Here is a 23,271-nt window from a genome sequence, read left to right as displayed (position 1 = left end):
CTGAAAGTGGATGGGGCTCGCCACTCACCAGGACAGAGTACAGGTGAGAAACCACCTGGCCCCGGTGAGCTCCAACACAAAGTCCAGTTTCCACGACTCAGTTAACCTGCAGGCACTTCTGAAGGGGTCGAGAAATGCAAGTCTTTCTCTCGCTTTAATGCTTTAATGCTTCAATTCAAATATTAAAAGACCTCCAGTCAAAATGAATCTATTTCACACGAAATCCTGATTTATGAGGCATTAGCCACATGAACAGAAAATTCATTTTTTTTAAGATTTGTTTATTTATGCATACAAGAGCTGGGGTACAGGCCAGAGGTGTGGGGGGTGAGAGGATTCACCAGAGACAGAGTGGGGAGCAGAACAGGCAGATCTACTGAAATACACTGCTGAGGGGAGCAGCGGGGAGACAGGAGAGAACCCCTTGCGCCACCAGGGAGGCCCCACATTCCTCTTCCTATTGCCAGCTCAGCCAGGACACGTGGAGACAAGGACGGCCACCATCACCAAGGGCTGCAGCTTCCATGACCCCCACCCCCCAAATGCCACCTGCTGATTGCTTCCTAGTTACAATCACTGAGAAAATGCTAAACACGCTTGTAAATAACCTGGTGAAGAAATCTCCCCGGTTTAGAATTTCTCTCCAGTTTTAACAATTGTCCTGCCATATTAACTTGGTGGGGTTGCGTTTTTGTTATTATCTTGGGAGAGTCTGCCCAAGTCTCTAATTCACTCCCGTGGCAATGCAGTTCCTATTCTGCTGGTGCTTGTTATTATTTGGTTTGCGCCATATCTGATGGGATCGTGCAGTCAGGGTGTAAGGAAGTCTGGAACGATGGATCAATACCTCGCTGGCAGCGCAAACCTACAGAAGGTGTAGCAGGGAGGGACCTGCACGTTCAGGTTTCACCTGGCGGAGGCACAGTCATGAGTCAATAAATCTTCAGCGGGAACAGAGGACGACAGGTAACCCTGTGAACTAATAACCGAACATCAGATAAAGGAGTTTTATTGTGTTTCCAGCTGACAGAAGGAAAAACTGAGGTACTGAAGATTCAAGTCACTTCACCTGACCTATACAGGACACGCGTTTATGTGGAAATTCCAAGCATTGTCTAAGAAGGGGTAGAATAAAAATGGGCCATTACATGCCAGGGAACGCTGGATGCCCGGGGGGGCGTCCGGGGGGACACGACAGCTACAGCAGGACGCAAGGAAGCTTCCTCCAAAGGAGGGACATGTCAGTGGAAGTGAAAATCAGCCAGGCAGGTGAGTGGCCTGAGAGAGGCCCAGGTAGGGGGACCAGGGACAGGGAGCCAAGGGCACGGAGCGCAGCGTGCGCAGAGGATGGTGAGCAGTTCTGAGAGAAGAGGGGGATGAGATTAAATATAATGAGGGGCCTCCCCGGTGGCGCAAGGGGGTGAGCAGAGCGCTGTGAGTCTGTCCGCAGGCAGCCTCTGCAGCATGAGTTTGATCCCCGGCCAGGGAGCTCCCCACAGGGCGCGCAGACCTCTCCTGCCGCCCGCTGCTCCCCTCCGCAGTGGATTTCAGTGGCTTTGCCTGTTCTGCTCCCCACTCTGTCTCTGGTGGGTCCTCTCTTACCACCCCCGCACCTCTGGCCTGCACCCCAGCTCTTGTATGCATCAATAAATAAATCTTTAAAAAATAATAACTGGGGGGCCTCCCGGTGGTGCAGCGGTTGAGCGCTGGGTTGCGAAGCTGCCCGCAGCCTCTGCAGCGCCGGTTCGATCCCCGGCTGCTCCCCGGCCACCAGAGGAGGGTCCCACAGGGCACGCAGACCTCTCCTGCCGCCCGCTGCTCCCCTCAGCAGTGTCCTTCGGTCCTTCTGCCTGCTCTGCTCCCCGCTCTGGCTCTGGGGATCCTCTCACTATCCCATGTGTCTGGCCTGCACCCCGGCTCCTGCCCGCAGAAATAAATCTTTTTTGAAAAAGCCCGCAGCACCGCTGCGCCCGCCCGCAGCATCCCCAACCGCTGCTGTGGCTCCACCACAGTCGTGGCGCGGCGCAGAGTGGGTCAAGCCTCATCGTCCCCCGCACGCGCCCCCCAAACCCCCGCGCGGCCCCCGCTCCGTGGCGGGGTCCGAGGCTCGGCGTCCGCGCCCCCCCCCCGGGGTGTGTCCCTGGAGCCGGGACCTCGGCCCCGGCCGCGCCGCGCTCGGGGAGCAGCGGGTCACACTCTTCTCGGACTCGGGCGTCGGGGCCGCCCGGACGGCGACGCCCACTTAACTTTGCTCCCCGGAGCCGCCCCGCGCGCCCCGCGCGCCGTCCCCGCCCGCGCGCCCCCCCTTCTCCGCGGCCCCCCCACGCGCGCGGCCACTCGGGCCGCGAGGGCGGGACAGGCACCCCGAGTCCCGGCCCCGGCCCCCCCACCCCCGGCGGCCGCGGGGGGCTGCCCCTGTTACCGTCACGTGGCCGCGCGCCCGGCGGCCAATGGGCGCGCTCCGCCGCCTGCGCGCCCCGCCTCGGCCCGCTGCGCCCCGACTTCGCGCTCGGCCCCGGAGCAGCCGGAAAAGTTTCTCTCGCGGCCGGAGCGTCCGGGCGCCGCGGCGGCGAGGGACGCCTGCGTGGGGAGCCCCGGGACCGAGCCCGCGGCCGAGGAGCGCGGGGCCGAGCGGGGAGCGAGCGCCGGCCGAGCCCCGCCGAGGCCCGGGGCCATGGGCACCCCGAGGCTGGGCGCCCCGCGGCTGTGCGCGCTGGGGCTGCTGCTGTGCGCGCTGCTGGGGCGCGCGGGCCCCGCCGAGGCCAGTCCCCGCGGGGCCCCGGGGCAGCGGTCCTGGGGCGCCGCCGCGGCCCGCCCGTGCCCCGCGCCCTGCCGCTGCGCCGGGGACCTGCTGGACTGCGGGCGCCGGCGGCTGCTGCGCCTCCCCGAGCCGCTCCCGCCCGGGGCCGCCCGGCTGTAAGTACCCTGGGGCGGGCGGGGGGCGGGGGCCGGCGCCCCCGGCGCTCTGCGGAAAGGGACGGAGCCCGCGGAGCCTCAGTTTCCCCGCCCCGGGCCTCGCGCGCTCGGGGGCGCTCCGGGGCGCCCCTCCTGGCCTCGCGCGGGGACGGGAGGGACCCCTGGCCGCCCCGGCCTCCGCGCCCCGCGCCGGGAGCGCACCCCGAGCCCCCGGCCGCGGGCCCCGCGCAGCCTGTCCCGGGCGCCTGTCCCGTGGCCGCGGGGGTCGCGAGCTCTGCTCTGGGGGCCCCTGCGCGGAGCCCACGCCGCGGCCGCACAGCCTCGGGCAGTTCCTGCCCCGTGTTTAATTTCGAATAGGGGCGCCCGGTGAACCCCCCCCCCCCTGTCCCGGCGACCAGCTGGGGCCTGTGCCGGCCCAGGAAGGGGCGCAGAGCTCCCCGAGGATGTGCGCAGACAAGGAGGAGTTTGCAGAAGCAGCGGCTGGTTCCGCGGCTCCCCGCGGGCTGGGGGCTGAGGGGAGCCCGGGTGGGGCTGTGCAGGTTTTCGGACCCTTGGAGACAGGCCGTGAAGTGTGGGAACCCGAAACCACCGCCAGCTGCCCGGAGAGACGGAGACCCAGGCCCAACATGGAGGGGGGTCGGAGAAGGGGCGCTTTCTCCAAGTGTCAGCTCGCATCCTGGCGAAGCCCTCCTTTTAGTGAAGCTGGAGGACTTGGCCGTCATGTAAAGCAAAAAAGCAAACCTTGTTTTTCTTCTTTAAAAAAAAAAATAGCCTGTCTGAGCCACAGACGCGAAGTCTGTCCTCCATCCCTTGAGTTGGGCCTGCTGGACACTGGAGTGGCCGCGGGGCTTGGAGGGTTTACGCAGTTGCAGTGGACTCTTGGCGAGGGCCTCGGACAGGGCTAGACAGTTTGGGCAGGTAGTTGAAGAAGTTGTGTTTCTGGAAGCATCCTGCCGACCCGCATCGGTGTGGGTGAGTTGTGGAGTTGGTCCCCATGGAAAGCGTCTTCTTGGTGTGTTGGCAACTCTACTTCAATAATAAAAAAAAAGTAGAATTCCCGAGTTGGAGGTGGTTGTGGTTTAATCCCGTCTCCTGGATCTTGTGTAGGGGTTTTTATTGCAACTGGAGCAGGAGATAGGCCTTTATCCTCCAGCAGGAAGACTTTCAATTAGTTGTGGCTAATTCTTTTCAGTGGCCTCTGGTGGAGGTCGTGCCGCCTTCTTCACGCCATGTGAATGGCTCTATTGACAACAGATGGAACCCAAGGCTGGCATGGCTGGAGGTGGACACCTCTGAATAATAGAGAGATGAGGGAAGAAAAGGGACGCAGTGTCCCCTGGCTGGCGTTGAGAAACTGGGGTCATCCACCCAGTGGGACTTGCAGTCCGTCATTTTCCCAGTGCGTCGAGGCCTACGGGATGAGGTCCGGGATGTCTTTGAAAAAGTAACTGTATCGCTCTTGATTAGCAGTTGAGTTACACCAAAAGGCGTTTGATACCCATTGAAACGTTGTCTTCAAAGTAGCTGACCTGGTTAGGATTTTGTTTTGCAGATAATTTGGTGGCGCACTCAAAACAAATTGCAGTTTATTTGGTTAGCACAATCTTTAATTACATTTCCGCCAGCAGTAAATTGTCCCAATGCAAGTCCACATTCCTTAAATGTATGTGAAAATAAGTTCCACTTGTATAAATAAGCACGAGGTCTGCTGTCAGGAGTCCCGCTGTGATCACTCATTGGGCAGCTCGGTCATCCTTGGGCTTGTGTGACTTTTAACCAACTTTGTAGTTGTCCCCAAATCTCGTGGTCGCGAGTCTCTGTTTTGAGGGCGGCTTTTGTGCGGCCTAAAGCTTTAGAGATCGCCTGGCTCCGTCTTCGGAAGGAGCAGAAAAACATGTGGATTGAGCTTCCATGGCTGTGTTACTTGGAGTTTGGGGGAGGCGGTCCTGGCTGCTTTTACATAGCCAGAAAAGCTTTTAAATAGACTTTCAGTGTTCAGAAAGAAACAGGAAAGTCCATGTTGTGCTTTCTCCTATCTTAACTGGTGTAATTAGGATAGAAAAGTTTGTCTGAGGTCTGATTTATGAGTGTGCTATTCGGGAAAATTTAATATCTATCTTTTGTTGAATTTGCAAGCTGAAAAAAATCAATTTATTATAGGAGAGTGTGTGTGTGTGTATTCTCATTTTATTTGGCTGTCACTTACTGCTCTAAGTGCCCCCATACAAGAAATTGGGTAGGTAAAGCTGCAAAATGATATTGCAGTTTTTTCGAGGAGTAACTTCTAACACTTTGATGAAAGTGGCTCTTAAAACAATAAGTATCTGAAGCGTGGCTTACGCTGCCTTTGAAGGCCGCCTGACATTTACATCTGGGGCTTGGGCTTGTGAAGCCTGAGCAGATAGAGGCGTGCTTGTTGGAAGATGTGGCTTAGCCAAAAGAGCGAGAGGTGGCTCCAGTGCCAGCGAGAGCTTCAAATATTGTTAAAATCTCCCTGGAATTTCAGAATGATTTATCTTATCGCACAGAAATGTTTGAGTTAGCTGAGTTCAGGCGAAAGTCCGAAAGGTACTTTCGACCGCTGTGGCGTCTTTAATATTCTCCTGGTACAAATCCTCTGGTCGGAACCAGAACGGGGCCACGGTGGGGGTGATAGTCCTTATGGTTTTCACAGCTGTTTTTCTATATTTTCCAGACTAAAACTTGCACATAGCAGTCTGATTTATGAGTCACTTTGGATCAGTGTCTTAAAACAGCTACAGCCTGGCTTTTTGTTTTTCAGCTTTTCCAGATTTCTGCTGAATTAGCAGCTCTGTGGGCCCCAGTGGGATTGATTAAGAAGCTGTGCTGGATTTGCATTGTAAAATTTGACTTGGAAGTCAGATTTCCAAATGCTAAAAGGAAGAAAAATGATAGCTGGAACCAAATGTTGCAGATTAATTGTCTTCATATATATTTACTCATTTGCTAATATGCAGGGAGGCTTCACTCTATCTGGTAGAGTTTGATTTTCAAGTATTTGGTCAACTGAGCTCTGGGTAAATTGCACCTTCCTGCACAACACCTTTCCCATGCGTTAACCTCAGGAGCAGAAAAGTTCTTTAGGAAGGTTTCCTAGGGAAGAGGCTTATTGCTGGAACTCTAATAACAAAGAATCTGCTTTCCCTGTTGAATGCTCTTCTGAGGTTAAGGAAACACTGCCATGTACAACTTGAAGTTGTTTTTAACCAGACTAACCATAAAAAAAAAAAAAAAAAAACAATATAAGGAAGATCTGGGAAAATGTGACATCCTTTAATTGGAAAGTAATCATTTCTGAAACATAATTGTATTAAACCTAAATTGAGGTGCATTAAAAGTTTCATGGCTTTGAGTGTTTTAGCAGTAAAAGTCACTTAGGGGTGATTTTTTTTCCCCTCCTATATATAATGTGGTTTTAATGGTATACAAAATTCAGGCACGCAAGTGTGTTGCAAAAACTGGAATATTTACGGTTGCCAGCTCCTGCTTCTGGGCCAGACATGAGGGCCCCCAGAATCTATCTGTTCTCTGACATCAGCTTCTCCATTTAAAGGCCTGCTGTTGGGGAGCTCCTCCCCATTACTGGTTGAAAAAAAAAGTCAAGCGCTCAGTCTCTCTTCTCTCAGGATTGCCTTGTGAAATAATCCTTAAAATGCAGCAAAGAGTGTGGTTTGAGTTTTTCTCATTAAAAAGAAAAGCACCTGTATTAAAAACAAATGCCAGACGCCCCCCCCCTTTTCTTTTAAAACTTAAAACAATACAGATTCAATGTTCTTCAGTCAGTGGGTCCAAACAAGACTTTCTGTTGGTTCAGGCCACCTCCCAGGTGAAGGACGCTTTTCCTCTGTTGTTTTTTAAGCCCTGTGGGAAATCTGGGACTGTCTGTGGTGCTAAAAGCACACAGGTTTTGTTTGAATCCTAACGTGAGTTGTTGGGTTCCTTGATGAACTCCAGATGGAGTGAGCTGGGCTGGGAGGGAAAGTGTCTGGCTCCAGCATGGTGAGCGTGCACAGCAGTGGTGTAATTGCAGGATTTTTATAGTTTAAAGACTGTGCCAGATTTTTTTTCATGTTCTAACTCTACCAGAACAAATCTACTCATGTCTGTTACTGTCTGGTAGGTCTTTAGGCAAACATGTTTCAAATAAAACCTTTGCAGGTTTTTTTTTTTTTTTTTTTTTTTTTTGAGGTAGACGAGAGAGATCCAGGTTTATTCTCAAAACAAAAATTCCAAGACTGAAAGGATCTCTAATTTCTAATTGTAAACTAATGGACAGGCACTAAGGAATAGCTTGCCTCTCTGGATGTGGTTTCTCTGCCCTTTTGGGGGGGCATACTTTGCAGAGAGCAAAGCGTTCATGCTTCTTCTCCAAGTCTAGTTATCTAAAACATGGGTTGTTTAAAATTCTTCCTTTTTTAAACAGTGAAAGAATGACTTTAGTGAGGGTTGGCTCACCTCCCTTAGAGGGAGGCCTCTAAGCCATACTGTTTGCTGACCTGGTTTTAATAGCTGTTCAGCCATTTCATTTTTATTACACCATTTTGAAGACACACGTTCAGTGCGTTGACGTATCGGGACGATAAACAAATAGTTGCTGGGTTTTGTTTCATATTTTGAATTTAAATGCTGGGATGACTTATGTGTAGACAAGTTTTGGTTGACTTCAGAAAAAGTTACTGATGTCCTATGGAAATTGCTACAGAGACGGACTCTTTGAGTAAGGAAGCCAGTTGATTTTAAAGAAAGCTGATCACAAGTTTCTGTACAGCATGCTTGACTTTGTTAGGTAGTTGATGGAGTTTAAATGATACATGATATTACCATATGCTGAGAATTGGGGAATCCAGGAATTCAGGTAAAGAAGTAAAGAGGGTTTCAGGCTATTTTCTGTCCTCAACACACACACACACACACACACACACACACACACACACACTTTTTAAATAACTTGGTGCCTTAACCCGGAGAAACAAATAGGACTGAAAAGCAATTTCTTAAGGATACTGGCGTTTAATTTTATGATAATAAATAGGTTTCTTTGGAGGTTTTAGTTTCAGCAACCTGCCTAATTAGCCACTTTTCATAACCCATGACTTAATCATATCAAATTGGAAGTGAGAACGAGGAGGGAGAGGCACGGGTGAAGCAAAACAAGCAGTTCACAAAGGTCTGTTCACTCCGTGCCAAAAAACATCTCCTGAAACATTTGTGGGCTTAAAGCATTTGAATCCACCCGCCTCATAAACTAATTTTGTCCTCAGAGTCTGATTTTTTGAGTTTGGCACTTTGGTTACCATCTAGATTCTGGACAGGGTGGACCGATTATTTCTTGCATTGTCACCAGTGTAGACAGAGATGTTTCTTCCCTCACCCCATCCCGTCTTACACACCCCATGACGCGCTGTAGTGATTTTAGGAAACTACTTACAATTTTATTTTTGTTTTCTCCTAGGGACTTAAGTCACAACCGATTGTCTTTTATCAAGGCAGATGCCATGAGCCATCTTCAAAGTCTTCGCGAAGTGTAAGTCTTAATTATTCTCTATTTGAGGTTTGAACTAAATATACTACCCTGCACACTATTTAAGGAATATTTGGAGTCCATAAATTATTTAAAATGTTGAACCTGGGAGGGCTCTTTAATTTTGTGAAGTTTTCACCTATATGAATTACAGATTACCTAATGAGCTTTTCTTTTTTTGTCATTTATAGGAAACTGAACAATAATGAATTAGAGACTATTCCAAACCTGGGGCCAGTCGCAGCAAATATTACACATCTTTCCTTGTAAGTGAACGCTTGCAGGGGGCCATGGGTAGCTTGTGGGTTTAAGATCTTACAAGCAAAATATGAATACTTCTGCTGATGTATAATGGAGAAGATTTCTCTTTGTATTTTGTTGACTTGTTTTCTAGCTCACTCACTCTTAGAATCCTAAGTTTGAAGTATTGTCCTAAGAACACATTTTTTGCTATCATTTCTCAACTGGTCTCCAAGCTCAGAGAAGTTGCCTTCCCCCAAGACATGTGTTTCATTATATTCTGTAGATTAGGACTTTAACTCCCGTGTTACTCAATGGCTGGCATGGGATCTATGGATTTAAGTATTACACAGTTTAGTGGAGAATTGTTTTGTGAGAAGTTGGAGTTGGTAGTAAGGCTTTGGGGTATCCACTTTTAAAGGGCCTGTGGTGAACATCATGGTTCAGAAACATTAAATCAAACATTAATTCTGTACAATTAAAATTAAACATGTGATTGACATGTCATTGCAAGCTAAACTTTGCAAATATGACTTTTCCATTAAAATTATGTTACATGTTCAGTATCTGTAGGTCAGAAAACATGTTTTATGTTCATGCCTTTGAGATGTTTGGGAATAATGTCTGAGCTCCAACATTTCATGGTAAAACTTAGAATGCTCATAGTTTCTAAAGTTAGTTCACCACCTTCATCTAGGAGAATTAAAAAATACATCTAAGCCACTGAAGTTAAAAGTGTTTCCTCCTTGAAACAACTTGAATTAAAAAAAGCACTATTTTCAGTTGCTTCTGGGAAAGGTGTTAGGAGGGTTGAAATTATATAGTAAATTTCAGGAAAGCTGTTCAATTAATTAAAGTGATCACTACCCAATTGCTTACAGCTGGTGGTTTATAGAGGTTTGTTTTCACTGAGGCCCAGGTCAGCTAAGTCACGGGTGTAGCCTCTGCTCTGCGCTCCTCTGTTTGAATAAGAGCTAAGTGACATTTGATACTGATGTGGTTTTTGCCAAGATCAGAAACAGAAAGGAATGAAAGAAAAAGCAATTGGTATTTGACAAATAAACACCGAATTTAAAAAACTTTATGCTAGCATTAATACCTGTTTTCTTTGTGACTATTCTGCCGTCTAAATGGAATACTGGCTTTGGTGTCTTTATTTTAAAGATTTATTTATTTGTGCGTACAAGAGCTGGGGTGTAGGCCAGAGGTGTGGGGGGTGGGGGTAGGGGGGTGAGAGGATTCACCAGAGACAGAGTGGGGAGCAGAACAGGCAGATCTACTGAAATACACTGCTGAGGGGAGCAGCGGGGAGACAGGAGAGGTCTGCTGCGCCATATGGGTCAGCTCCCTGGCTGGGGATCGAACTTGTGCTGCAGTGGCTGCAGATAGTTTGATAGTGCTGAGACTTTAACCCCTGTGCCACCAGGGAGGCCCTTGTTAGCTGTTCTCATTTGACCACCAGGGTCTTTTTAAGTCCCAGAGAACACCCCTTGGCCCTGTTGCCTCTGGCCTGGGGACTGGCAGGTCCTGCCAGCATGTTCTGGAGCCTGGAGGTCATGCGTGCTTGGTGGCCGAGAGGTCTGCGGTGGCGTGGGCACTCTGGGCGGAGCGGGAGGCAGGCCAGTCTTCTCTTTGGCATGGCGCAGCGTGGAGAGCATGAGAACTGGGGAGGAAATGAGAAAACCCGACTAGAAATAATTAACTTCGTGATTTTACACTTAACAACTGAAATAAAATCCGGAAACGGAGAACCCTTCGAAATGTGGCCTCTTTTCTGCGTTTTTGTATGTTTCCCTTTAGTGCGTTCTGCATGATCTTTCATGAACCTAAATAATCCTCTTTCTTTCCTCTTAATTTGTTGGCGTATGTCTAACCACGCTGGCTTTATTCACCTTATATAATAAGAGGGCCTGCTTATTACACAGAATCTGAGAAGAGTAATTTACATGACGCGCCTGCTAATTCAATACAGGGTGAGACGCTGTTCCCGTAAATACCTACGCAATATTTTGAATTTACTTCTCCGGCTGTTTTTTCCTATGATTTTTTATTTTCTCCTGTAAACCTTGGTGGCTGTTGCAGCACACCATCACTGAGTCCAAACCGCGGATGATTTGTATCTTGGGGAGGGCAGGATGTTTTCTGTAGACGCACACGGAAATTATCAGAGCTCAAAGTCAGCACTTCAATATATTTCTGAGATTTCAAAAACAAAGAGAGAAAACTGTTCAGCCACATGACATGGCTCATGTTAGGACTTCATCGTAGCACTACAGTCGAATCGGATCTCCTGTCTGTCAAACTAGCGATCAGGATGATTTGACTTGTCTTTTCTCTTGCTTTTAAGTATTCGTGGAGGAAAACCTCTTTCTGGGTAATTTGCACAAGTTAAATCATTTCGAAAACTTGTGTTAAAGGAAAGGAAAAGTCGGTTGGAGTCAATGCTGTCTGATATTGCTGCTCTGCATGGTGAGTCCCCTCCCAGCTGGGGGGGCCAGTTGCAGAGAGGACTTCACCTGGCCAGACCTTCTTCCTTCTTAGTTGCAGGAGCCAGGAGCTAATATTGGCTCAGATGGTGCCCCCTGTGCAGAGATGAAGTCACTAGGGATCAGATCTCATCGTGTCAGGGAAGCCTGAGGCAGTGCCAGCTCTTGGGATGGTGGTTGGATGAGCCTGGAACATTCCCATCAACAAAGCTCATTGCTAAGCTTTTTAAGGATCTTTCAAAAATATGAAAGACCCAGACAGACCTGCTTTCCTCTGGATCCCACACAGAACGAGGTCAAGACTCGATTGGCCTGAACAGGGGAAGACATGGCTTGTGTTGTTTATTTTTCTCTCACAATTGCCTGGCCATGGCAGGATGGTGTTTTCTAGAGGAAGAAAGGAAATAGTCACTGGTGGAAATATCTTGTAGTGAAACTTTTTTTAGAAAAGATTTATTTATTTATGCATACAAGAGCTGGGGTGCAGGCCAGAGGTGTGGGGAGAGTGAGAGGGTTCACCAGAGACAGTGGGGAGTAGAACAGGCAGATGTACTGAAACCCACTGCTGAGGGGAGCAGCGGGGAGACAGGAGAGGTCTGCTGCACCATGTGGGTAGCTCTCTGGCCGGGAATTGAACTCATGCTGCAGTGGCTGCAGATAACGCTTCATAGTGCTGCATCTTAACCCCTTGTGCCCCCAGGGAGGCCCGTTGTTGTAAAACTGTTGACCTCACAAGAGTTGACTTTTCAGTTCTGGCTTCCTGTGATGCAGCATGAGCTGCTCAAGTGGCAGGAGTTTTGATGACCAGGCCCTGGATCAGGACAGGTGTGAATCTGTGGATGACATAACAGTATTGCTGAGCAAAAGATAACTCACTGTTCATTAAATACAACTAACTGGGCCTTGGTGTTGACACTGAAGGTTTCCAGAGTCGTGTACAATGTGCAGCTACTTGTCTGTGGTCTCTGAGTTGAAAAGTTTCAGGTCAGTGAGTGTCAGAGGGGCACCTTGAGTACTCGTTAAACACAGGGATTTCTTGACCCCATCCTTAGAGATTCTGAACGAGTTGGTTTGCTCAGGGATATCTGTTTAAACACAGCTGCTTTGTTGGTTCTGATCACATGTAACATGCATGTTTCTGGAGTTATTGCTAAGCCTCAGCTTATCCTAACCAAGCAAGCCTTTTTTTTTTTTTTTATATTTCTTATTTCACATGTAGAATAGTCCTTCTAAATCCATCATTTTCATCATATCCTTGCACATCATACCATTTTTCCGGAGGTGCTGCCATCCTTCCAGAGAGAAATATTGATCACTTTTTTTTTTGAAGCAAGTCAAATTTTTATTGATAGGTGATAGGTGTTCTGCATTCCGTAATGCTTATTATGGACAACAAATATCTGTTTTATTGGTCATTCCTGCTATTGTATATATTTTAAAATATATTAACATGAATGCTTAAAATTTATCTCTAGTTTTGACGGGACCTCAACAGGTGCACTCTGCTCATGGGAAGCAATCGAATAGATTTGAAGCAGGGGGCGGTGAGGCTGCCTGTTGAAAGCGTCGCTCTGGCTGTCGTGTGGAGAAGGGACCGGAGGTGGCGGGAGGTGGCTCATGGGGGCAGATACTGAGGAGACCCTGGTGGGCCGGGGCTGCTGGTCTCTGCAGGGCGGCTCCGCTCACGGCGGGAGGGCGTTGATGAAAACCCCCGCTCCAGGCCCAGGGCCTGGAGCCACGGCCGGCTCTCTCCTCTGCTGGGCGTGTGCCCGCGGGCAAGCTTCTGTCTGTCCCCTCACCTGTAAACCGAGGCTATTAGTGTCTCACTCGTAGGGCTGTTTGGTGGATTTGCAGAGAGAAGCAGGCGAAGCCGCCTGTTGTCCGCCGAGGCCCGGTGAGGTGGCCGCGAGCGCAGTGGTGCCGGGCTGCTGAGTCCGTGGAGCCCGTGGCGCGGCTTCTGTTTTCTGTCCTGGGGACACAACCCCGAGCCCCGCACACAAGCTCCGCTCCTCAGGCTGCTTACGAAGCTTGCATTCTAGTGAAGGCTGAGGGAAAATAAGTAACCTTTAAAAGAAAGGAGCTGCCATGTTTAAATGAATGTGAAGGAAGAGAAAGGAGGCCACAGGGCCGGTGGGCTCGGGCGCCGGGCCCGCGTGCGTCAGACAGAGCCGCTTCGTGATGAGTCACCAACTCCTGCTGGGCCGGGTCTCTCTTGCGTCCAGATGCAACTGTGAGCAAAACAGGCAGAAATCCGTGGTCTCGTGAAGCTGACCTCGCGGGAGAAATGCAACAGGTAAAATAAGAGACGCAGGAGAAGCGGTGAGCGCGGGAGGAAAGAAAGCAGAGAGGAAACAGAGGGAGTGTGTGTGGCAGGTAAAGGGGCTTTGACCATTTTTTTTAAGATTTGCTTTTATTTATTTATGCATAGAAGAACTTCGGTGCAGGCCAGAGGTGCGGGGGGTGAGAGGATTCACCCCAGACAGAGTGGGGAGCAGAACAGGCGGATCCACTGAAATCCACTGCTGAGGGGAGCAGCGGGGAGACAGGAGAGGTCTTCTGCGGCAGCTTCATTGTGCTGAGACTTAACCCCTTGCACCACCAGGGAGGCCCAGCTTGACAAATTATTTTTTTTTAAGATTATTTATTTATGTATACAAGAGCTGGGGTACAGGCCAGAGATACGGGGAATGAGAGGTTTCACCAGAGACAGAGCGGGGAACAGAACAGGCAGACTGGCTGAAATCCACTGCTGAGGGGAGCAGCGGGGAGGCAGGAGAGGTCTGCTGTGCCATGTGGGGAGCTCCCTGGCCGGGGATCAAACTCGTGCTGCAGTGGCTACCGAGAGCCACATTGTGCTGAGACAACCCCTGTGCACTATCAAGCCAGGCCACCAGGGAGGCCGAGCTTCGCTGTCGTAAATGAGGACGCAGGAAGGGGCGCACTGGGAGGTGATGCTTGCATGGGGCCTGGAGGTGAGGGAAGGAGGTGTTGGGTGGGGAATCATCTCCTCAGCCTCTCCGACCCTATCCACGCCCACCTTGCCTTGCTTGGTGATGAAATGACTTCCTCCCCGACTGTATCCTGAGTCCTTTGTCACTGACCCTTTGTCCAGCTCTTCCTGCAGGAGTATGGTCATAAGTATATGCACAATTAACAGTTTCTGGGCTGGCCACAGGCACTTAGTATAATTCAGTAGACAGCTCCTGAAATGTAGTTGATCTGTTGAGTACACAGTAAAGACAAAACATACATGTGCTTCACTTAACATGCGGCCAGCTCTGCATGTTTGGCAATAACGAAATGCATGCAGACCTACCTCTGTACACCCGCAGGAGATAATCACAGAAGGGGTCAAGCAACAGGAGGAGGCATTTCAGTGGTGCAGGGATCAGCTGCCACTCTGGCCAGCGAGTGGAGTGGTGCCCTGGGGGGTGTCTGGAACGGAAAGTGGGGGGATGTAACAGCCCCTTTCCCCCGTTTGCCTCTGAGTCTGAGCAGCCCGGCCCGCCGAGGCGGCCGCCGTGCAGAGATGCAGGCCTGCGCCCAGCACATCGGCACCTGCTTCTCAGGCTCCAGCTAAAGGTTCAGGATGGGAAACAGCAGCAGCGGCGCAGAATCCAGCTGTTCCAGCCGAGGGAGAAACTTGGCCCCCGAGGCCGGAGAGCGAGAGGGGTGGGGGCAGGAGAATGCCTGGGGCTGCAAATGAGTCAGCCACATCGTGCGTCCTGCTCTTTGGGGGTGCAGGAAAGCGTGCGTCGTGCCCTCCATCTGCTTCCGATGCCACTTACATTCCACGAGGGCAGCCCTGGGTGGCCGGGAATATTGGCTGTTTTGTGGCATGATCGGCAGTTACTGGAGAGTCCTGGGGAGGGAGGTGACTTTTCTTTCTCTCCTTCAGTTCTGAAGCTCCCCCCAGTGCCGTGTATTAGGTGTCTGTGGTGAGGCACCTGCCACTTGCCACGTCCCCTCAGCAGCCCACGTGGTCCGGGCATGTAGGAGTTGCTCATTTAACGCAGAGACCTGGGCCGGCGCAGGCACCGGGCTGCTGTCTGGTCTCCCTCCCGCGCGACTGTCTGCCCTCAGGCGGGGTTCGTGAGTTCGCCTTTGTCGACCTGTAGAAACAGCGGAGATGCCTGCGCCTCTCTCTGCCTCCACGGCTCCGGCGCCGGCTCCAATGGCATCAGGCACAAGTGAGCGGCCGCAGCCCCGTCACAGCCCCGGGGCCTGCAGGGAGCAAGGGATGGGCCAGGAGGGTTCCCGGGGGACACGGGATCCAGAAACCTCGTCCCAGCAGCAGTAGATGAGGGAGGAGAAAGGAAAACGTTTGCTCTCTTCAGAAGGCTCAGAAAATCAGTTCTCTCCTCTCCCAGCCGTGATGGGGACCTCGGGACACCTGTAGCCGAGAGCTTATCTGTGAGGTGGACTGTGAGTTGCAGGTGCCGAGTCACAGCACCTGCTGTGTGCTCAGAGCTGGGATACAAAGACAAGGAGAAGTTGGCATCCGCCCCGAGGGGTTTTCAACAAAGGAAAGACAGACCATGGGGGGATTGCAATTGTATGGGGAATATAAAAATAAAATTTATTAATTAAAAAAAAAAAGATTCTCCAAGTGGGATGGTGTCCCGGATGACGAGAGGTGGGGGTTCCCCTACAACGGGGGGCTGTGGTTTCACAGTGTGTGGAGCGTGAGAGGAGGAGAGGGACTGGGGTCCGGTGATCGGGGTCACCGTTGGGGGCGTTACAGGTTTGCTGTAGGCGTTGAGAACATTTTTTTTTAGCAGCAGGGTGGCATGACCGCGTTCAGTTGAGCTCATTTCAGCCGAGCAGTTAAGACAGAGCTATGCTTCATGGCAGGAAGAATCTGCTCTCCTTGTTTGCATCCAGTCATTCAACAACGTTCATTTTCCAAATCAAGTACCATAAAGTACTCGGAGAGGGATGGGACTTTGATAACTGATAGCTGTGGCTCCCCGGAGGCGTGCGGCCCACGCAGCCTGCGTGCTGTTGTTTGCTCTGAACCGCGCCGCATTTCTTTTGCCCAAAAAGGAAAATTGGTCCTGGAGTCACGGTTCTCTAAGCACTGCTGCTCGAGTGATGGCGAGGGAAGGGTAGAAGGAGCGCGTAGAAACCAGGTCCTCAGTATTCTGTTACCTGGATTCTGAGCCTGGCCCTCTCTGAAGTCGAATTTTGTTCCTAAGCAGGCACGTCTCGTTACAATGTCAAGGGAGAGACTGAAGAGGCTGCTGCTTGGTTGCGTGGCACAGAATTTATTTAACCCAGTCATCAAAATGTTGCAGCTTTGAAAAACTGACATTTTAATAGTTGACAGCTCAGAGATAGTGCCACACAGAGGGGTGCAGTCTGCACATTTTCAAGTCATGTTGTAGCCAGTAATGTTATAGCTTTCGTGGTAAAACTCAAACAGGTGTTAGCTTTTTTCTCTTTTAAACCAAAGCCCGTGTTAGTCAACATGTCGAAGAGGTCACCCGCTTGTCATAGTCATTAAGGAAGACGGGATTCTCTTTCACCAAGGTCAAAACTTCAGTTTTTCTAGGGATCGAGGAACTTTGTTCTGATAAAGTGGACGCAAACCCTGTCCCATCTTGATGCAACTCTGGGTATAGATGGTCTTAAGGCAGTTGACGCCCTTCCCTGAGAAATTCATCTCAAAATGTTTGTTCTGCCGGTGTGGGTGAGTGGACTCGGGTCTTCTTCGGCAAAGGGCGTCGCTTCAGAGGGCTGGAACCCTCAGACAAGCCAGACGGTGTTCTGGTTAATGGAAATAAGCTTGCGAAGCTCGATCTTACAAAATAAACACATAAACATCTTCGCTTGATGAGTTGTGTTCTTTTATTGGATTTTAAAGTGTTTATGTGTAATTTGTACTTAAAGTGAGTTTCCCGTACAAAGAGCTGTGTCTGTGACACTCTCCAAGAAGCTTATCTCCACATTAATCATAAACTCCTCCCCAGAAGACAAGTTTGCTAGGTTTTTCAGTTCCCCCTGGAGGAGGATTGTATTTTAAACATAAATGTGTGACTCTGTCCTGGCTCTTTAAATCCGTGGGGAAATCCCCCGTGTCCTTAGATCAAGAGCAGATTCTTCTGGAGGCACGTTCCCTGCGGGAGAGAGGCCTCTTCTCCCATTCAGCCTTCTCTAGGTTCTCTCCCCACTTCCACGGTGGGCCAGGCTTTGGCTCAGCGTATCCTTTGGATGTGCCTTTCTTTCTGCCTGTAATGCTCGCCCTCCCCCAACTATTGCTACGCCAGACTGAGGTTTCCTCGCAGACATTTTTTCATAGTTCCTTAATTCACAACGTCTCCTTTACTATCACGTGCACAGCCGTGCTGTTCAGTTGTGTGTTTATGATTCTTTAATGTCCATTTTCCCCATCAGACTGAAGCTTCTTAGAAGCTGAGACCATGCCCACGTTTCCATCCCCGTTGTAACCCGACATTAGCACGGAGCCTGCACATGGTAAACAACACGTGCTCACTGGAGGAGCGGCTGAATCCGTTAGCCCAGCCCACGTCAATAGACAGCTGATCTGTTGGAGAATCACTGAAGAAACCATTGACTTAAGTTTTCTGTCCCGTCCTCTTTATTCGTACTAAAAATTATTTTCATGAACAAAACTTGTTTTTTCCAACGTGACAATGTTCTTGGATCTGACAGAATGACCCAAAAGGGTAACATTCTTCAGTGTTCCTTCTAGAACCCCACAGAATTGGCCTCCAGATGCTTGACTTAGATCTTCTAGACTATCTTGCCACAGAGCTCCTTATTACCAGTGTTTATCCTGATCCTCTACTGCTCTCTCTCTCTTATTCCTTCCATCAGCTTCTAGAATTCTAACCATTTTGATTGCTGCCTTGAAGGGTCAGGTCCAGCTTCTGCCAGAAACTCCACTGTTGAGTGAGGCTTGGGCTGCCCAAGCAGATAAACACTAAGTCCAGCCGGTTGCTCTGTGTGATGGGGGGTGAGACTCAGCATGTGAGTCTGTCTTGGCCTGCTTCCTCTGACTCCTTCTCCTTACTTTAGCTACTTTAGCATCTTCGCTGCCTTTCCTGGAGCAGAAGCTCAGGGCTCCAGTTCGTGGAGACACCAAAACAAGGAAACAGGGTTCTTACCAGTCCCGCCCTGTCTTGCTTTGGCTGAAAGTTGCTTAAGTACTTCATTTAAAACATAAAGGAGTAAGAATAACTACAAGCACCTCCTTTCTAACACTTACAGATCACCTGCCTGCTGCCTCCCTCTCTCTCCATAAAGACTTGAAATCCAGGAAGCCCTAGACTGAGGAGGAAAGCAGATGAAATATTTAGTTAATTTTCTTGCTACGAGGACCACCAGCTGGCCTAGGGTAGACATGGGGTATGTTCTTGGACGTATGTTCTTGGACATTTCACAATGCATGAGCAACTTTATGTATTTTGAGAAACATGCATGGAGTAGAAGCAAGACAAGCATCATTTTGTAGAAAAAATAAGATGCTTTTGGAACTTAGTCCTGATTGCCTTGTCATCCTGCACAAGGCGTTGGCCTCGGAATAGAGGCCAGTGATCTGTGGACATGAACAATGTCTAGAGAATCAGGCGCAACTAATTATGTCACTTCTTCTTCTGTTTTGCTTTTACTTCTTCCTCGTCCTGCCCGAGACAAAGGTGAGGAAGATTCAAGACAGTTTGTTACACAACTGGCTATACATACATTTGAAATGTAGATCGTATGACTGAGGAATTTTTAACTTTACCTAAATTGCCAGACGTGGCCAGTGGCTATTGTAGTGGACTGTACAACTCCTGCAGATGACCCCTGGAGTCCTCTCTCCCACACCGGATCTTGCCCAGAATTATATATTTGAGATATAGTCTCATCTAAAACATGGGGACCAGTCCTCTTGACCAGAACACCAGACATTAATGAAGCCTAAGACTCTATTAGCAATTTAAGAGCCATATTGTATTTTTGGGCTCCTGTTGAGTTTTGTCCAGCTGAGATCTTCAAGTCTGTTGTCAGTTTCGTAAGAATCACTGTCAGTTAGGTTTTTTTTAAATGATTGGTTAAGAAATCAAAACATTGCCTTAGCCCACCTTAATTTCTCCTGCTACTGCTACACCATCATTTTAGTACAGTGGGGACTTTGGGATACTTGTAGTTTTGGGCACTTGTCCTCATAGCTAGTCCACATTCCTACAAACATCGACAGCACGGGGCAACAGGCTCATCCTACAGCAGCCACTAAGCTGCTTCTCTGAAAGGCCTTGCTAATCTGTGAATAAAAGTAAGGCCTGGGGCCTACTCGACTGTAGGGTCATCACAGCACACCTTCCCTGTCTCATTCACAAGGACAAGTGAAATACCCGATAAAGTGAGGGTGCTTTGTGTTAGTGATGGTCCTAGACCTAGTCCATTGGCCGTATCGGAAAATAAAATGGCTTTCATTTAGCCTGATGTGCTCCCACAGCATTAATCCTCTCTGTGATGACAGTTTATTAATTCAAGATCCAGTAGCGATGCCACGTTTTCTGGTCTGTGCTCGCATCACAAGCAAAATTTTTTTTTGCCTAAAAAATTGTATATAAGGGGCCTCCCCGGTGGCGCAGCGGTTGAGCGCTGGGTTGCGAAGCTGCCGGCGACCTCTGCGGCGCCGGTCCGATCCCCGGCTGCTCCCCGGCCACCGGAGGAGGGTCCCACATGGCGCGCAGACCTCTCCTGCCGCCCGCTGCTCCCCTCAGCAGTGTCCTTCGGTCCTTCTGCCTGCTCTGCTCTCCCCTCTGGCTCTGGTGAATTCTCTCACCCTCCCGCGCTTCTGACTGCAAAACAAACAAACAAACAAACAAATAAATAAATAAATAAAACATGCCTCTATTAAAAAAAATTGTATATAAAACTAAATTTTTGTTAAAATATGCAAATCTAGGTTGAATGATTATCCAGAAAAAAAACCTTTCGGTTACTCTGTCGAGGCAATGTTCGGTTGCTTATTTTGACTTCTATAGAAAAATTGCTTTTATTCATCTGCCCCTCCCTAAAACCCCCTCAAAATGAAAGCAAAGAAGTAGAAGAAGTGTGCATGGACAAGAACAAAGGGAACATAGAGGATACAGCCCAAATGAAAGATGCCATAAAAATTTTGTAAGCAGCCGGACAAATCACCCTGACTTACAGTGAGTGGACCCCAAAAGAAACAAACACCACAAAGCTCCTCCCCCTTTCAGACACACCCCAGCCCCGACACACCCCGGTTCTGAGGTTTGCTGAGGTTGAGAAACTCCGGAGTAGAGCAGTTCAGAACCGTGTCTGGTTCCTCAAACTTACATCCATGAGCAGCTGTAGTAGAATCAATCAATGTCCTCGAATCCTATGGGAAAATCATTTCTAGTCTAAACTCTCTGCACACCCACATTGTCAGTCCTATAAAGACATTTCCAGTATCGCCAGCCACTGTGGCCTGAGTTCGATTCCCAGCCAGGGAGCCGACCCACATGGCGCAGCAGACCTCTCCTGTCTGCTGCTCCCCACTCTGTCTCTGGTGAATCCTCTCATACCCCACACTACTGGCCTACACCCCAGCTCTTGTGTGCATAAATAAGTAAAAATAAATCTTTAAAAAAGAAACATTCCAAACATGGGAAGGCAGCGAGCACCTCTCCTCATAGTTTCTTGAAAAAGCTAATGAAGGGTATGTCCCAGGAAAATGAAGGTCTAAGCCAAGGAAGGGGAAGACTGTGCAGCCAGACAGTGGGGGCGCCAACCCCCAAATACGGCCTTGTTCAGTTAAGAAGCTGCAGTTTTTACATGATGATCGTGTGAAACCTGCAGCAAATCGGGTCATTCGCAAATCTTTTCTAATTCAGATCCAGAGTCATGACTCCTTAGGCTGGACCAGGTCATTCTATTCCATTTCCTTCTGCTGACAGCTGAGAAAATCAAGGCTCACGGAGCATAGTAGACCCAGATGTCGAACGCGGAACAGAATCCCAAATCTCCTTCAGACCACGCTGGCTTGACTTGCTGCTTCAAAGAACCCCGACTTTTAGCAGGTTGATTAATGTGTGGACTCACAGTTTCACGTTTCCTTCTGCTGGCAGGCAGCTGTGATGGTCGTGCTGTTTTCTTAGATAAATCCTTGCAGGCCAATCTGAAGCCTGGTCTAGAGTTTCTGGGCTCACCAAGACTGTTGGTCCCTGCGGGGACTTGAACCCATTCATTAGATTCTGAATTTTGGGGAGCCAAAAAGACAGATTCTCCCCACTCACAAGTAAACCATCAGCCGGTGGGGAGACTGAGACTTGTTGCCTAAGTAACAGTAGTTTTGGGGTGAAAATGTCTGCAAAGGCCTCTGCCTCAAAGGAGAGATGGGGGGCATTTTTCATTTTTTTGAAATCAAGAATAGAGCTCATTTTTATTCTGCATAATTAAGTTGTTTGGGGGTTAAAATAATGGTTCAGCAAGTATCTTTATTAGCATCACGTCATCTTTTAGGACCTGCTCTTATATCTGTTTACATAAAGGACTAAATTGAATTTATGCTCGGGGATCAAAAAGGGTTGTTTTTTAATGATGTGAATGGGGTTTTGACCCATTATTATTTTTTCATTTTTCACGACAGTCAAGAGTAATAATTAGCACATAAATGGGCCTGACCTCTGTATTAAAATAGTGTGGCCATCTTTATCGTACCCGTGACCTAAAAAATAATTATATTTTATGTAAACCTGGCTTGTAACTGAAAGAACTGAGTCTCTGCTCCTCACAGAGTCAGGAGTAGGCCATCATTTGCTGCGGAGTATCATTAGTTCTTAATCAAGAATCTTTCTCCTTGCAAAAGTTTCCTCAGTTGACTTTATTCTTTGATTCCACGGTACCGGAGGACCAGTCTCAACACGCCTCCTTTTAATGAAACTTCTTAATTATCTTTTTAGAAAAAAGATGAGCAGAGACAGTTTATTTTTATCTGCATGGGAGAGGCTCTTGGCTTGCCAAGTCTCTCTTGAAAGAAGCCTGATATTATGGGGTGTTAGTTATTCCAGCCTAGGTAGCTTTCAGGGAAGCTTTTTTTTTGGGGGGGGAAGGGGTTAGTTATCATTGGAAATATATGACCTTGCGTGTATTTGTGAAATTAGTATTTTCTTTAAACAACTTGTAATTCCTTTGTAAATGGTGCTCAGCCGGCTGGTGCTGGAAGGTTATATATAAAAACCAGTATTTCCTCGGGGCCTGGCTGACTGTCCCAGTCAATACGGTTCATTTGCTCAGTCGCTAGTTGCAGGGAATGCCCACGGACTCAGCAATTTGTCAGCTGCTGTTTCTGGATTGGACTTAAGGGGTGTGGTTGGACTAATGCATTCTATGAAAAGAGGGCATTGCAGCGCATAAAAAAAGGTTTCAAACTAAATTTCACTGCACACACCCTCCTTGAAAGGAAAATTTCCATACACATACCTTCACTAAAGAGCCAGATTTGCAATTTGCACGTCTTTACACATCAAGCTGCAAAACCCTTAAGCTGCCTGTTATCTTGTGCAATAGGCTGGAGACTGTTGAAACTATCAACAGATATTTCTTATTCATCAAGAAACTGCAGTTTAATTGGTTCAGGAATTCCAGTGTGAAAAAACCTGATATTCCGGTTCTGCACAAAGACTATTCCACTTGGTGACTCTCCTTTCAGACACTGGAAAAGACTAACACTGTCTGCACCCACCTACGAGTGCACGAGGTACTTTCTAGACTCTGTGACCCTCACGCTTTCTGGATGTCACAGTTAAGTCAAAAAGTAGAAGCCGTCAGCATCTTACACATGGTCACGGCCCTGACCTCAGGCTCTCACTGGTGACCACAGACACTGCCGGCACTAGGTAGTTCTGGTCAGTAGCCTCTCCCACTTGAGCAGGAGGGGACCGCTGCCTGCACCCCGTCTTTTAGAAGACCTCCCATATCAGCAGCACCCAACACAGCGTAACAGACAGATGGGCAGGCACGGAGGAAGGGCTCGGGTATGGCCAGAATCTGCCGAGCTCTGTGTCCTGGGCAGTCTGAGGGACAGTGGAACTTCATCCCTCAGCAGATGCCAGGAGCCCTGTG

The 23,271-nt window shown here is 49.1% G+C and overlaps 1 protein-coding gene across 1 annotated transcript in view; it reads left to right on the top strand.

Moving 5' to 3' along the window:
- Positions 1-2,674: 2,674 nt before the first annotated feature.
- Positions 2,675-23,271, top strand: part of LRIG3 (leucine rich repeats and immunoglobulin like domains 3) — a gene marked incomplete at both ends in the record, with an annotated part of 45,603 nt that continues 25,006 nt past the window's right edge. Inside the window, 3 exons of the mRNA XM_084254729.1 lie at positions 2,675-2,916; positions 8,390-8,461; positions 8,650-8,724. Of these exons, the coding sequence (XP_084110855.1) occupies positions 2,675-2,916; positions 8,390-8,461; positions 8,650-8,724 (389 nt within the window). The remainder of the gene's footprint in view (positions 2,917-8,389; positions 8,462-8,649; positions 8,725-23,271) is intronic.

This window comes from Talpa europaea, assembly GCF_964194135.1.
Source record: "Talpa europaea genome assembly, chromosome: 15".
NCBI classification, from domain to species: Eukaryota; Metazoa; Chordata; class Mammalia; order Eulipotyphla; family Talpidae; genus Talpa; species Talpa europaea.
Note: the sequence above shows the minus strand (reverse complement) of the source record. Positions and strands in the feature narration are given on the sequence as shown.